Source organism: Hippocampus zosterae, chromosome 11 (assembly GCF_025434085.1).
Source record: "Hippocampus zosterae strain Florida chromosome 11, ASM2543408v3, whole genome shotgun sequence".
In the NCBI taxonomy this organism is placed as follows: domain Eukaryota; kingdom Metazoa; phylum Chordata; class Actinopteri; order Syngnathiformes; family Syngnathidae; genus Hippocampus; species Hippocampus zosterae.
The window spans coordinates 9,094,186-9,110,395 of NC_067461.1; the positions used below are offsets into that span (position 1 = coordinate 9,094,186).

The 16,210-nt window shown below is 41.7% G+C and overlaps 3 protein-coding genes across 3 annotated transcripts; 2 read left to right on the forward strand and 1 right to left on the reverse strand.

The window, feature by feature from the left end:
* The first annotated feature begins 1,779 nt into the window (after positions 1–1,779).
* LOC127610197 (catechol O-methyltransferase domain-containing protein 1-like) lies at positions 1,780–4,000 on the forward strand. Its single transcript, XM_052080037.1, has 7 exons — positions 1,780–1,906; positions 2,000–2,118; positions 2,469–2,574; positions 2,686–2,804; positions 3,472–3,526; positions 3,594–3,727; positions 3,803–4,000. Exons 1-7 carry the CDS (start codon positions 1,789–1,791, stop codon positions 3,953–3,955), a joined length of 804 nt encoding a protein of 267 aa, XP_051935997.1. The 5' UTR covers positions 1,780–1,788; the 3' UTR covers positions 3,956–4,000.
* Positions 4,001–4,890: 890 nt separating this feature from the next.
* Positions 4,891–10,695, reverse strand: LOC127610196 (voltage-dependent anion-selective channel protein 2). The gene is made up of 9 exons (XM_052080036.1): positions 10,528–10,695; positions 9,067–9,139; positions 8,928–8,977; positions 8,377–8,529; positions 8,221–8,273; positions 7,058–7,285; positions 6,620–6,770; positions 6,481–6,538; positions 4,891–5,630 (listed from the first exon to the last, which is right to left on the reverse strand). The coding sequence occupies exons 2-9, from the start codon at positions 9,131–9,133 to the stop codon at positions 5,539–5,541; spliced, it is 852 nt and encodes a 283-aa protein (XP_051935996.1). The 5' UTR covers positions 9,134–9,139; positions 10,528–10,695; the 3' UTR covers positions 4,891–5,538.
* Positions 10,696–11,358: 663 nt separating this feature from the next.
* Positions 11,359–15,877, forward strand: polh (polymerase (DNA directed), eta). Its single transcript, XM_052080005.1, has 10 exons — positions 11,359–11,669; positions 12,201–12,335; positions 12,406–12,641; positions 13,085–13,248; positions 13,507–13,610; positions 13,685–13,804; positions 13,869–13,992; positions 14,106–14,171; positions 14,285–14,457; positions 14,727–15,877. The coding sequence occupies exons 1-10, from the start codon at positions 11,533–11,535 to the stop codon at positions 15,370–15,372; spliced, it is 1,905 nt and encodes a 634-aa protein (XP_051935965.1). The 5' UTR covers positions 11,359–11,532; the 3' UTR covers positions 15,373–15,877.
* The last annotated feature ends 333 nt before the right edge of the window (positions 15,878–16,210 follow it).

The following is a 16,210-nucleotide window of genomic DNA, read 5'->3' on the forward strand; positions in this document are numbered from 1 at the left end:
TCTGCTCTCTGTAATGGGCACGGGGAAATAATTCTTGTCTTGAAACCAGCATAAATTCACGTATCAACATCTTTGCTAGGCCAGCTTTTTAAAATATAAAGTGTGCTCCCACTCCGCTTCGTCAAAACAGAGATCTCTTGAATTATTTTGTTTTATATTAGCAGCAGCAGTTGTCACTTTTGTTTTCTGGTGTTGATTTTGCTACCTCTGAGAACAGGCGAGGATGTGTGCCGCTATGGCACTGTTGACAGTCGAGGCCGCGAGGAGGATTGCTGGCGTGCAGATGGCGGCGAGCACTTGTTCGCTTTTTTCACGGCTTAAACAGGCACAAAAAGCAGCCAAGGGACCGGGGCTTGTCTGCAGGAACGTGCCGGGTAAGAGTTGGTACTTGGCACAAGTAGCAGAAACAATTAGCGTCAAGGAAGCAGAGGCCCGAAGCAGCAGGGGGAGGGGCCGGGCGACAAAGATGGCGGCAAAACACGGCGACCCATTTTCACTGAGAGGACCTTTAGCAAAGCTGTGTGAAATTCCCTTCCTTTCCTTTCCTTCTTGTTAGAGCCCAAACTTTTTTTTTCCCGGACAATTCGCGTCATGGCTCATCTCTATGATGTGTTCTTGTTTGTGCATTTCTAATGAGAATGCAGATAGAGGAAGCGTCGTGTCCTTGGAGAAACCTCACATACCACCCACATCTCTGAATTTACCGCTTCCCTTTTGACTGTCTGCAGGTTTGAAGCTAGAGCGGAAATGCGGTTTATCCAAAACAATTTTCGTGTTCAAAACACTGCTCATTATATTTTACCTGCTTTGAAGAAAAGTTAAAAGGAAAACCCATAAATTGAGAACAGATGAATCTTTTGTCATGGGATAGAGCTGCTCAGGAGGGACACACTAACACATTAAAAGAAACAAGAATGGCATGTAAGCTTGGCACTTTAAATAAACTTTAAATATTTCAACAACACTGTAGATGACCAAATATGTGCTGAACTTTGGTCGTGTATCCGAATTTTCGCAAATCACCGCAAACTGTAGTCTATTTGGAGCACAATTAGGGTGAAACAGAATATATAATAATATATTATTGTTGTTGCTGTTATATTTACACCGTAAATATATGTAACGAACTGTCTTATTTGAAAATTTGAATTTGGCTATTTATTTATTTCAGTATTAAACCCCGGAAGTGGATGAAATGTAATTTACAAGGTTGTAAATATGATTTATTTTACATTTGCCAACATTTCTTTCTTTCTTGTTTATGTATTTTATTTTTTAAGTATTTTTTGTATGTGTTTCCAGTACCAAGCTGTCATTGGGCAAAATCTTATTTCCTAAATGCATCACTTTGCAGGAAAGCGACAAAAACGGCATGTTTGCTGAACCATTAATCTTAAACCATCAAATTGAGAAAGACGTTTTTAATACTTAACATTTCGCATTTTGTAAAAAAAACAGATGGGGACTCACCATTTGGATGTGTGTATATATATATATATATATATATATATATATATATACATATACGTATATATATAAACGTATTCTCATTATCTCAAATATACATACTGAGAATGTTATTCAACAAACTTATCACATGGTTCCGCAACTTCATAGTAAGTCATGTATAATCAATTTCAGTTTGACACTCAAAATGGTTTGTTGTCCTACAAATGATATGATATAAATGACAATGTACTATGACAAATGATACATCTTGAAATACATGAATACAACAGACTGAAAACAAATTCCAAGTGTCAACAGTGTCCAAGGTTAAATAAACACATGTCTAACAGCGAACATTGGAGTCAAACAGAAACTGATCAATCCCTTCATTGGCGAGAGAACATGGCTGCAGGCATCCAGTTTCTATTCTGCCTCGGACTGTCTTTGCTACTCACAGGTAAATACTTTTGTGTGTGTGTGTGTGTGTGTGTGTGTGTGTGTGTGTGTGTATAAATTGGGTGGCAGATCAAATAAATGTAATGTCTTGAAGGCTTGGGAAGGACTGTGATTGTTGGAAAGAGTCACAGCCGAGGAAAGGATGACCCGGTGCTGCAATACGTTGTCAACAACTCACTAAGAGAGCATCCGGTCCTCACTAAACTCAAATTGGTAAGTAATAGAATAAAGAGGACATCTAAAATATCCTCGTTCTGTTTTTTTAGCAGTTAATCTATTGGCCACTAGATGGCAGTGTGCCACACACCATATTGAGACAAGCATTATTATTATTATTAGTAGTAGTAGTAGTAGTCGTAGTATTTAATTTTTTCTAAACGTCCTTAAAGAGGGAGTTTGCAATTTTCACACAAAATAATAACATTGTTATTAAAAAAAAAAAGACTGGAAAAATAATTTTAATAATATCTATCATTTGCAGACAACTTTGTATAAGATATTTATGATGGTTCAAGCCTAAAATGTTCTTTGACATTTGAGGCTTATGATTTGTACATTTGCAGAGAACTCTCGATGACCAATGGCATGCCATGATGGTTTCCGTCGAACAAGCCCAGTTGATGGCCAATCTCATAAAACTGATTAATGCAACCAAGGCTATTGAAATCGGTGAGATTAAGATTGGGGAAATTTACAAAATCCAACCATTGAACACTAAGAACATTTTACTGAATGCATCTTTATTGTTGTATTTTATTACCATTATTTTATACTTTGCAGGGATGTACACAGGGTACAATGCACTCAGTATGGCTTTGGCCATGCCTGATAATGGACGGGTCGTAGCATGTGAAACAAACAACGCCTATGTAGAAATTGCCAAGCCCTTCTTTAAAGAGGTAATGTGATCTGGCAAGTTTATTTCGAGCAGATTTCACCAAACCTTGTGAAATTGAAACGCACATTTGGGTGCTAATTATTGTGATGGGGTACCAGTTTGATACACATTTCTGAAATAACACATTATCTCACATGTTATGTTATCATCAATAAATAATAATGCTCATCGGCGTGAAGACAATCAGTCCTGTTAGTGTTAAGTATCTGTTGTCAAATATCTATTGCTTAAAGCATTATTCACTTGCCCATCTATGGCATTTCCGATTTTGTGTTAGCATTAAGGTAGCGCCCTTATAGGCAGATTTATGTGACTGTTTTACATACATGTAATTCTCTTAGATTGACCGTTGACTTCAACTGGGCGTGGCATTGATGCTTGAAGCCCCTTTTTTTTTTTTAGAATTGTTTGCTATCTGCCAAGCTGCAGCTTGTTGTAAAGTAATTTGAGGTCACTGTCACCATAAAGCGCTGAGACGTTAAATTCTTGCTCGCTCTTCATATAAATAGTCCAGACGACCGTTCGTAAGTCAGGTCAGTCGTATCTCAAAGCACCGCTATACTAGGCCCTAAAATTTAGTTACTCTGAAGTACAAAATGGCCCAAAATTCATCAATAGTAAAAAGCCTTACACAACAGTACTTTATAAGCAACATATTCTTCCTCCAGGCCAAAGTGGAGAATAAGATCAACATACGACTCCAGATGGCAATGACAACGCTTGGTAAGTGATTTGTGATGAAAGTTTGACTTGCGCTTGAATTATTGGCATTCATTTCTATTTCCTGTAGATGAACTGATAGCAGCTGGTGAAACTGGAACCTTTGACTTTGTGTTCATCGATGCCGACAAATCCAACTACGACGGATACTATGAAAAGTCCCTGGAGCTCGTTCGGAAAGGGGGCATCATTGCCATCGACAATGTAGGTCCACAACATGTGCACAGCGTACTGGTCATGGAGACAATGTTTAATATGCATGTGCTGGTGTGTATGCAGGTGCTGTGGAGCGGAAGAGTTGTGGATCCTGCCCCCGATGACATCACCTCTAGGACTCTGGATGCTCTCAACAAGAAACTCCACAAAGACGAGAGGATCGATCTGAGCATGCTCACTGTGGGGGACGGGCTAAGCATTGCCATTAAACGCTAAATGGACTTCAAGATCATTACATCTGCATTAAAGGCATGTTTGGTATTTTGGAGTCATGACATTAAGTCTTTGCCGTTCCCTATTCATTTTTTCGGGGAATTTGACACCAAGTGTTGCTGAAAAACTCACATTTTATTTTTCTGCTTTCTGAAACATCTTAAAATCTCACACGATTACATTAAAATTCCCCATTAAAAGGAAAATAGAAACACTGGTACAAGGAAGCACCTTGAAATATTTTTTTTTCTATGTCAAGAGGGAGGCAAGTTTAGCCTGGGTTGTGGCATGTGCAGAATGAATAAATGGGGTGGGGCCAAATACTGTGTTTCAAAAGGGGGAGCTTTGGAGACATTTTATGTTCACCAGCTTTTTCCAAAAGGAAATGTCTCGTGCATTTTCTTCATCTTTGAGGCAAGGAAACTACCGATATTTTACATTAAAATGTCATGGTATACAACCAAACGAACACAGAAATAACGATCTTGTTTCGGTGTACTCACTCAGTGCGAAATCTCGGCCTGTTTAATTCACACTCAAGGAAAGTATGATTTTTTGTTGTTTTTAATGAATTGCCAAAGGTGGATCCCGTGGTTCCTTGTACCTTCTGCCATCTAGTGGAGGAGCGGTTTAATTGTTTGGCCTGTCACTATTCATCTCTGGCATATGGATGAGCATAGACAATGTCATGAATTATTTTCCGACAAATGAAGCGAAATAGTCTAATTTCTCACAGCACCCTGCTTGGCAATCACTGGTCTCATTTGTTAGGAGCCCTTACAAAATACATAGGCAATATTTCACAAACATTTCTCAGTCATCAAAGCGTACGGCTACGTATGTACTGTGCCTATGTACTATTTAATAAAATAACAGCAAAACTATCTTCGCAATAAATTCAAGTCAGTAGTATTTTGCGGCAACACTCCATAAGCCAGTTGTAGGATGGAGACTTTATTGAAAAGGTAACATAGACAAAAGAACCTTCATGGTCCTCCTTGTAATGGGAGGAGACTTACAGTTAACTCCTCTTTAACATTTGATTTCAGAAGTTTGGCATCGCTTTCAAGCACTCTGAGCCTCCCCAAGTGCATTTTTGTTGGTGTGGTCAGTGGACTGGTTTCTGATGACCGTCGGGACGTTGTGTGCGCGGGGAGGAGGCTTGCACCTTTATTTAAATAGCAACGGAAGAAAGCCTAGTGTACTTTAAAATTGAGGAATATCAGACGGTGGCGTTTTAATAACAAATCACAGCGGGGATGACAGCACTCAGCGTACAAATACGGAGTGTCTGGTAAGATGACAAAGCCACACGGGCACAGTTACGCACGACTGGGACTGTATTGGATTTATGGCAGTGCTGGACAGGAACCATGACGTTTCAGTTATATAAATAATATGCCACCCGACTCTGACAACTAGAAAGCAACAAAAAAGCACCAGCATGACTGTGATGCTCACTCAACTTGAGTTTTTGTTGTAGCCTTTGTGAACCCGATCTCTTGTCCCCACTTTTGCTGGTTGGGTAATGCGTAAGGCCAAATTTCTTCTGATATTCCGGAGTTCCTGGGTGTGGGAGGAGAAGCTTAGGCCTCCAGTTCCAAGCCCAGACCCAGCTTGTGGCCTCCGGCGTTGATGTTCTTGCCGTCAACCAGGCCGGCCAGGGTGAGTTTCACACCTGGGTAGGAATGGGAGACAATGTTAGTGCAACCGGTTACATGTTCAAACTACTTACACGAGATATACTGGTATCGATATACTAGTTGGAAAACACTGCTTTAATACTACGGCATCGGCATCGACACTACTCCACTCGCCTGACATACGCCTTTCGGGGAAGAGGAATGTCACCAAAATGGGGGATACTTATGTTAAATAACTTATATGATATTATGTTATTACATTACGGAATGACTTTTCATACTTATCTGTCATGCCTATGTTTATCGTGGTTGCAAACGTACAACTATGCGGTGTTCCCGAATTGAGTTCTCTCCCAATCACAGCGCAACCGGGATTTGTATGCAAGTCAAAATGTGCCGTTGTCACTAACACTACAGATATTTGTATGAAAAACACATGCGGGCCTTAACTGGAAAACAAATGAGAAACGGTAAGCACTGCACGAACTGCGCGTGCCTCCTTGAACCCAGTGACAACATATTCTCACAGCCATGCGCAAACTCTCAGTGCACACAGTTGGTAAGCTGGAGACAACGTATGCGAGCGACTGCTGGGAACCGAGGACAATATTGACAAAGTGCTAACACAACAACCACGAAAGATTATCTGGGATTCATACACATCCGCACAGTACCCAGCAGCTCTGCTGCAACAAATGTTTCATTGACTTCTTCCTCACCTCTCATTTTAAAATATGCCTAACAATTCACGAGTCTTACATGATGGAATGTCTACTGAGTGTATGGGAGTGCTGTAAAACAGGTTTCGACATCCGCAGAAGGTGCTACGGCCACATTTACAAAAAGATCTGCTCAAAGTTGCACTGTTGGGTGCAAGCAGCTCACCTGGTCTGAGGGTCTGGGTGTAGCCAACACCAACAAGGCTGTTGTTGTTCACTTTAGCCTGAAAAAAGTACATAAAAAGGGGGCGTGCTTAAGTACTTTTACAACTTTGCATTTGTTTCACTGCCTCCACTGTACTTACGCTGACGGAGGCATCCTTGTCCAGCTGGTATTTGGCAGCGATGCCAAAGCGTGTGCTGTTACTGCCTGCGGTCCACGCCAGGTTGACGGCAGTCTCAAGCTTGTCGCTCACCTTCTGATAGATGGAGCCGCCAAACTCTGCACCGTCATTGCTTTGGAAGAGAACAACAATTGGGGAAACTTCATAATTCGGCCCCTTATGTTTGTTCTTGTGGTTTTCTACCACACCGTTATTAAATGTTCCCGTTTGACAATTCAGATTTGAGGCTCTATGATGGAAACATTTTTTGTCTTTCACTGTGTTGGGAAAAACAGGAAGACTTTCTGGGGGCAGCAGCCTGCTCCACTAAAGTGCCTTGAAATAACATCTGATGCGAATTGGTGCTACAGGAATAAAATGTAATTAAAGAACGTTGTCTTAACGGCTTGCGTGACTGACACATTTGTGTGCAGCTGGAAGTCTCCAGTCTTGTAGCCAATGGCAAAGTTGTTCTGGGTCATCTTGGACTTGGCAGTGTCGAAGGTCATCTGGTAGCCGGCGAGCCAGCCCTCGTAGCCGACAACGGCCGCGCCGTGGATGGTCGGGCCGGCAAAGTCGAAGTCTACGTCGCAGCCCAAGTTGACGTATTCACGCTTGTAGGCGGTCTTGACCTTGCCGCTCTTCTTGCTGTCGAGGTACACACAAGGCAAATCAGGGTACACACATTGAAATCTTACTTGCAGCTCTAACGTAGCAGACTGCAACTACTTTAAGACTGATACAATACACTTTTTCAATTTTGGCAGTAGATTTTAGTATTTTGTCAATTCACGATAATGGATTTTTGGGACATGTATGACCCAAGAAAATCCACTTCAAGCTTGTCTCCAAGTAGTGTGTTCCCTGGATAGGCTGTCAACCTGTTTAGTGTGAAATGATATCTTGTGATGAATGGCCAGAGGTTAAAATGCCGTCATTGTCTTTACAATGGTCCACTTCCCTCCCTCACAGATATCTACTCGCAGACTCACTGGCGAGACGACGCGAGCCATCCCGCCAAGTGTAAGCAACATAAACCCAACTGGAACGCACAAAATTACTGGCATGACGGGAGGCAGCCCGCAAAGCCTCTCTGGACACAAAGACTACGCTCCGCCCACTGTCGTCGTGATAATGTAAGGCAGCTTTGCCAACGGCCCAGCAAAATGTGAGGAAGGGTGAGGGGCAGCTCAGCGGCATTGAGTTAAAACACCACATCCAATGCCATGCTGGTGTTTATTTGCCATTCTTCACTGAGACTCTGCAGCTGTGCCCCTTAAACACCTGACAGAGCGCCTCCTACACCTCTGAAGTGGAACTTGAGTGTGCTTTTGTTGAGCTTAATTTGAGATTTGAAAGGTGTTAATTAATTAATGCCTGTGAAAGTCACAAATGTGTTTTGCTGTCATTGACAGACGACGTGTTCCACATTCGGAATGGAGGGCGCCGGATAACTGACAAGTCATTCCAGGAGCAATGTATAGATCTTGTTGCTAAGATGACGTAGGGGGCCAGCAGCCAAAGTAGACCATCTTGAAGTACTCTAAAGCATTCAATTAAAGTCTCAAATCAAATTGTCATACCCAGTGTTTGGCGAGAAGGTGGTGTCAAAAGTCAACTTGAGTCCCTTGGCGATCTATGGGAAAACAAATCATTGGATGGATGGGCATTGTGTATTCAGTGTGGTTCACTGTCATTATAAATTGTGCTTCATATTTGATATTATGAGTTGTCCTTACCTGATCTTCAATGATGATTTCGGTCCCTAGGGTGTTGTCGGTGTTCCACTTCTCAGTAAAGGTCAAGCCATACTCTGCCCTCTTGTACTTGGTTTCAAGGCTGCCAACGACTTTGCTGGTGTCAGTGTTGGAGGATCCAGATGTTTTGAATTCCTAAACAAAACCAAAAATGACAGAAGATAGCACACAAGCTCTTACAAACTGCAAATCGCATCTTCCCACTACCACACACTTTCTTCGCATACTGTGGTTGTTCAAACTTTTTTTCACTAAGTAGCCCCTCAAAATATAGTTGGCTCCATCATAATGACATACTGTTACATTAAAATACAGTAGCGCAATAGGCGGAAGTTTACACATTTAATTCTGTTATTCCACCCCCCAAACAACTACAACAGTGGCCACTAATTTACTGCATCGGCATGATATTAGCAAAATGAGAGAGTAATGCGAAATAGATTAAAAAAAAAAAGTCACCTATTAAACTATCCGACACCTAGCAGTTTTGAAGGCGTGTATCCAGTGCAAAAGTACATAAATACTGTAATTACCACTCCACTGGCTGACTTTGTCTTGACGTCGAGCTTCACCAGGCCGAATCCTGAACAAAGAGTTGTTTTGATCAAATTCAGTCAGAGCAGACCGCATAGGAAACTACTTTTTTCCCAACCATCACAAATCAATTCCTACCGTAGCCCTTGTTGAAGATGTCCTTGGCAGACTTGCCCAAATCAACATATGAGGGAGGCACGGCCATTGTTTTCTACAGAAAAGGAGAAACAAATATATTTTAATGATGTACATTAAACTTATTTAAAATGTGTGCAAACCATTCAAGGGTATGAATGAGACTCGAGTCAAATTTATGGGGGTAGGGAAACATTTGGCATTTTAGGAAAAATAGAACATTTAATGGCAATCCTCATGCAACAATTACTTTGGATTTAAACCTTCTTTGAATCTTTCTATGCATGCACCATTTTATCCCTCCCCCAAAACTTTTTTTTACACAAATATGGAAAGGTATGAAAACATGTACGTGTGAACAACTGGCAGAAAATATACAATTCAAGTGTTCAGTGTAAGTAAAATAAAAATAAAATCGTACAACTCAGGAGCGACCGAATGAACAAGTTTTGAGATACAAGCTATCATTTACTGCAGATCATTTTGTTTTTGTATTGCGAACACCAAATTTCTGTCTGACTGGAGAAAGGTGATCAGTGTGTAATTCGCATATTCTCCGAGTGCATGAGTTGTCTCCTTTCCTCCTACATTGCAAAACATGCATGCTGCATGTTAGTTCAAATAAAGATTTAAGATAAATTGTAGTAGTTGTGAATGGTTTATTTTATATTTGGGGTTTCCAGTTCAATGGAGACTTTAACGAGCACGCGTGCTGTCGAAAACGGATGGATAGAAAATGCCATGGACCAATATGTAATAATATAAAGTTATGGAAAACAGAAAATTTCCCAGTGACATTGCCGCCCTTCAAACTAGTCGCATTTCCAAGAGTCCGCCATTTTTAGAACACCTGGATAGAATAGACGTCTTTACACATGTAAAGCTCAGTGTCTGTTTGCTAACTGAATGCACACGTTTTAGGACTTAGCAAATATTTCACTGACCGCGCTTTCTGATTTCATTCGTCGTGGCTGTGACGTACCCATTCACTCCGAGTGGCCTGACAACCCGTGAGCAAGGTTAACGGTAATGTGGGTCGGATTGACATTTTGGCGCCCGCTTCTTATCGTAAATTGGTTTAAAGTTAGGTCGGGTGGAGGGCACATGTTGGCGCTAATTAGTAGCATGTCAAAGTGATGTGCGTTGTCAAGGGCTGTCACACGGTAAAGGCCAACGTACAACAAATGCATTCCTAACCTAAACCGAATACATTAGTCAAGTGTAAAACACACAGACTGTCATTGCGACACCGTAATATGCATTTAATGCATTTATTTCCGAAAGGAGTTAGATGGGTTTAATCTTTCATGAGTCAGACACGACGTGCCCCAGCTAGCATAGCTAACGCTGCTAAAGCTAGTAGAGTTACCGGTGAGTAAGAAAATCAAGTTAGACAGCTCCTTTCTTCGCGTTAAAAAACGACGAGGACGTTTCCAGTCACCCTCGTTCAGAGACGTCTCTTACCGTTGGGAGGGGTCTCTTGAGGTGAGATAAAGTGACTTTTGGACAGAGGTTCCTCGAACCGCACGGGTGAGGCAGGCTTGACCAGTTGGAGGACGAGCTGAAGGAGACTGCATTCACTTGAAACCCGACCTATCACATCCTGCCTGAGGACCCGGGCTGGCTATCATTTGCCTGAATAAAAAAAAAAGATATCCAGGGCTGAACCAGAGGAACCGAGCTCCTGGCCTTACAAGATACACCTCACTCTCATTGTTTTCCATTTTAATGCACTTTCCTTCCCACATTTATGAAAGAGAAGTTGAACATTTTTGGGAAACGTTTGTGATTCAACCCTCAAATCATCCACACATTCTATGTAATCCTCACTTTTAAGGTTACAGTGTTTCAAGTAGAAATGTGTGAAATTCATCTAATTAAGACTCGGTATCTCTGGTATCATATTGTTGTATACTGTATACGGTTTTATTGGTGGTTCTATTATTGCAATGTGATGTGGCGTTATCAAGAAGTGCCACTGGTATTGAGGCATGCCACAGCAGTACTACAATGTACTTTACTGAACTGTACTAGTGCAGTAGGTCTCAGTATGATAGCAAAATTGTAAGATGCAACATTTACAGTATGCCTTTTCATCCAGCATGTTCAAGCTATATACAACATTTGGAAATATCAAAACCGTCTTGACTATTTATACTGTATGCATTCCTTATATATTTCGTCTACTTGGTAACGTAATTTTTCTTGAAGGTGGTCCGCACATATCCGGATATCTGCCTGAAGTTTTATTGGAGCAGATTCCGCGCTGATTGGTCGGTATAACTCCTCCAAAGATATTTGTCTGTCCACTTTTGATGACGCACTTATGTAAGAAATGAAATTGCGGGAACTAAAACCTACTGGCTATGTCGTTCGTGGATAAACTATGATAGAACGTGAAAGCCACTCTTATATAACGAGGTAGTTTTGATCACTCGTGACAGAAAAAAAGTCCGTTGTTCTTCAGTCATGGAGTACGGAAAGGAAAGAGTGGTGGCGTTAGTGGACATGGACTGTTTCTACGTGCAAGTGGAGCAAAGACTGAATCCTGCCCTAAAGAAAACGCCCTGCGTCGTGGCCCAGTACAAAACCTGGAAAGGAGGCGGGTAAGGTTCTGGCACGGAGATGTCATTTTTGAATGATCCATGCAGCTGACAAGCGCTGTCATCTAGAACAGTAGTACACTCACGGTCCCATGGTGCCCATGGTTGTATCAAGTCCTTGAGTAATATAGACTGCTTAGAATTAGAATCACGACGCCAAACAGCTGTTCAACCGAATTATTAACTTTTTAAATACATAAATTAAATGAAACTCATGTACATAAGCCTAAAAAGTTATAGCTTTCTCGACGAATTTTGGTACATCATCTGTATTGGCTCTCATTAGATTATGCAGGTATATCTTATTTAATATCACTGTTCTTTTCCTATTTTGGAATTAAAATTAAGGGAAAAAAACAACCACGGTGATAAGAATGATGCCCCAGAAGTTAGCATGTCAGTAGCACCGTTCTGTAGTCCAAATCGAGACAAATAGATGGATTAATTATTGACAGAAATAATAATCATTATAAATAAATACCATTATTGATATTGTTATTAACTGTCTCTTTTACTCACCCTCTGTCCTGTTAGGATCATTGCAGTGAGCTATGAGGCTCGGGTCCATGGCGTGACGAAGAACATGTGGGTGGATGACGCGAAGAAACTGTGCCCAGATCTCCAGGTGGCACGAGTGCGCGAGTCTCACGGCAAGGCGGACCTGAGCCCGTTAGTGATGTCCATGTCGTCATTTTAATGATGTCACTGAAGCATAATTGAAATGAAACGTTGTGTGCAGTTACAGGGAGGCCAGCGTGGAAGTGATCCAAGTCATGTCTCGCTTTGCGGTGGTCGAGCGGGCCAGCATTGATGAGGCCTACATGGATTTGACTGTGGCTGTCCAGCAGCGGCTAAAGGACATGGCGGACAAACAAATAAAGCCTCACTTGCTCAAGACTACGTGTATCCAAGGTTACCCTCACAATTCATCTGAAGGACAGGAAGAAGCTGCCGAAAATGCAATTTTTGATAAAGGTAAGCAGAGCTGTAATTTGTCCTCTATAAAGCTAGAAATATATTTCAATTCTACAGACCCACAATCATCTTTTAGGAAAGTCATCTGCCCGCAAAAAGTGTCTTGGGAGTGTCTATTTACTCATTGTGGGAAGTCTAACAAGGCGCGGTGTTGACGTTATTGCGTCAACTAGGTTTTATTATGAGAACGGACAGAGAAAAGTCTTGGCCAAATCAGGTTTGACCTACAAGGTGGGAAAGTTAAAAAAAAAAAATAATAAAATCACTACGGCCAGCAGATAGCAGCATTGGACCTCTTTTGGATGAGCTCACTGTGTGGCACAATAAAGTGGAGACTCCTAAAACACCACCGTTCAACAAATAGGCATTGCTCTCCATTAACTCATTAAGCTCATCTATTATTTACAAAAGCAAATGCCGTCAATATTCAGTATGCCCAACAGAGACGCAGAGGTCGGCGGGTGTCCAGCAGTGGCTGGCGTCTATGCCGATGCACAACTCTGCTGAGCTTCAGCTCACCGTGGGAGCCCTCATCGTGGAGGAAATGAGGGCGGCTGTGGAGCAACACACAAGCTTCCAATGTTCAGCTGGGATCTCGCACAACAAAGTAAATGTTATTTGTTCATTGAAATCTTACTATGATTTTGATCTTAAATCTAACATCAAAAGCACAAGATCACATTACGTGTTTTTGTTGATTTTACTTCTTTGTTTAATCAGTTTAGCTTAGCTAAGACCTTATGCAGAAATATTTACACTGTAATTTTTACACTTATGTTTATGATGTGGTATTGGATACACCATTATTATAGTCTGAAACAAAGGCCATTTGTATTGTATGTGTAATTAAATGTGTTTTTTCCAGGTGCTGGCTAAACTGGCATGTGGTCTGAACAAACCAAATCGACAAACAATATTGCCACTGGACTCTGTGAATGAACTTTTTAGCACGCTGCCCATCAGCAAGATGTGAGCATTTCAGTGAAGGCGCCGCCAAGTGAGACCCCTTCACTTATTAATGCAGCTGCCTTTCATTTGCACAGACGCAACCTCGGAGGTAAACTCGGGGTCTCAGTCACAGAAGCTCTGCAAGTGGAGCACATGGGGGAGCTAACTCGCTTCTCTCAGGCCCAACTAGGGAAGCACTTTGGAGAGAAGACCGGGTAAGGCTGATGAACCAAAACTTCTGATCCCGTCCGTCTTCATTGGATGCAATGTGTTTTGCAGTCAGTGGTTATACGATTTGTGTCGGGGTATCGACTTTGAAGTGGTGAAACCCAGGCAGCTACCAAAATCTATTGGCTGTAGTAAGAACTTCCCTGGGAAAACATCACTGGCTACAAAAGAGCAGGTATTCAGTCCTGCGGTATCTTTATGACACACAGCTCAATCTTATTTTTTCAACGGATTGGATTGCACCTAATATTGTGGCTGTTTGGTTTTACTGAATGTGCTTTTGAGAAGGTCCAGCACTGGCTTCATCAGCTGGCTTTGGAGCTGGAGGAGAGGCTGACAAAAGACAGAGAAGAGGTAAGAAAAAGGCTTTGGAACACTAACTTTCCTGTTTGGAGTTTCATTTTACTTGCTTGCTTAGATTTTCTCTGGGGACTCTTGGCCGATGTACATGATTTATTTTCTTCCAGAACGGTCGCGTGGCAAAACAGTTAACAGTCGGCGTCCGGCAGCTGGGTGACAAGCGGCAGAGCAGTTTCTCCCGCTGTTGCGCTTTAGTGCGCTATGACGCCGCCAAGTTGTCCAGCGACAGCTTTGCCATCATCAAGAGCCTCAACACAGCAGGAAACCAGCAGGCGGCATGGTAGGTCCAGTGTAACCAGAATGCGCATTGGAATTTAAATGTCAATATTACTCATTTTACACTTCACATATGGTTACTGCTGTTTTTTTAACATTACGCATTGTTCACAATTAAGCAATCACTTTCAAAGTTATGCTAAATCAGCACATATATGCCAATTTTAAGTGCCTCTGGTGAACCACATATCAAGTTGAGCTGGCCAAGTAGGCTTGACAGTCATTCTTGACAATGGTTGTTTGTGTTTTCATATACTCCTGCTTGCCATGCAGGACTCCGCCTCTCACGCTGCTGCACCTCTCCGCCAGCAAGTTCTCTGACGCCCCTTCAGCATCAGCGGGAGGCATCGCAGGATTCTTGAGTGCTGACGTTGCTTCCACTCAAATTTTGGTCTCCGCTAGCACCACCACACGCAAAACACCCACCACCATCCAGTCCTTCTTTCACAAGCAGAAAACGCAAACCGAGTCCTCTCCATCTTGTTTTGTCTCTTCACCGAGTCCTTCAAAAGACACTTTGGCAGGCTTTCGTGACATCAGTGCCTCGTTCTTCCACAAGAAAAACACGGAAACATTTTCAAAGCCGAGGCACAATGGCGAAAAGCGAGATGATGGTGAACCCAACTCACTGGCAACCTCCGTAGTTGACACCGCGGAAGACATGCTCAAGTGTGACCGCTGTGGCCAGAATGTGCTGGCGTGGGAGATGCCTGAGCACAACGACTATCACTTCGCATTGGATCTGCACAAATCCTTCTCCCCTTCTGCTTCTTCTTCTTTCGTCAGAAGAGGACCTCCTGCAGGGGTGCCATTGTCCTCTCTGGGCAAAACTAAAAGCAGATCATCAGGTCCCCATCCCAAAAGACAATGCTCTCAAGGTGCAGGTGCGGGTACTTTGGATTCTTTTTTTCAAAGATAGCGATCTTTACATGTGAAAGGGATTTCTGAAATCACAAAAACTGGTAACTTCACTTTCAAATGCCCCAACTTAAATGCTTTTCAAATTTCGAGCCATCACTTGGTTGATTTATAGTAGACAGTTAATTAGAAAAATGCAAAATGACAAGTCGCTATAACGAGCGTCAGTCACTAGGCTGCACCCCAACATGAATACACTAATGTGTGCAGTTACTGTATTTCGCTTCCTATTATTTACATTCTCCTGTTTTGAGACAATGTGATAATTTTTATTTATTAAAAATTGAGTCATTTGTTGGAGGCTGGAATGGTTAATGCAATTTCAGCTCCTTTCAATTAAGCAAAATTGACTTCCTACCTTCACTTGGAATTTTGGTCACGGAATGAATTAAACTCTTTAAAATGCTGTATAATAAATGAGAAACTCTAGAAACTTATTGTTCACAATAACTTGTATCTTTATCATTGTAATTTGTTCTAGAATTAAAAGCTCTGTTGGATCCCAACCAGCCCCGTTTTAAATGATTTGGTTGTATGCCGTGGTTAGTTTACACATTTTTAGAATATTTTATTAACATAAAAAACCTGGGGACTGTTCTGAAAAGCAATCCCCAAAATGTAACCCATATACACGACTTTACGTTTGACATTTGTCCCACATGATGAAACAAGAAAATCTAACCGGTCATTGTCCAAATACCTTTGGGCACCATAGACTTCATTCTAATAATTTAAACACATCAAATATAATTTTATCATTATGTTAAAGTGAATTTTCATTCGGCAGTTTTTAACTTCCAGTATATTTTGGGAAAATTTCAACTGCCAATATTTTTTCA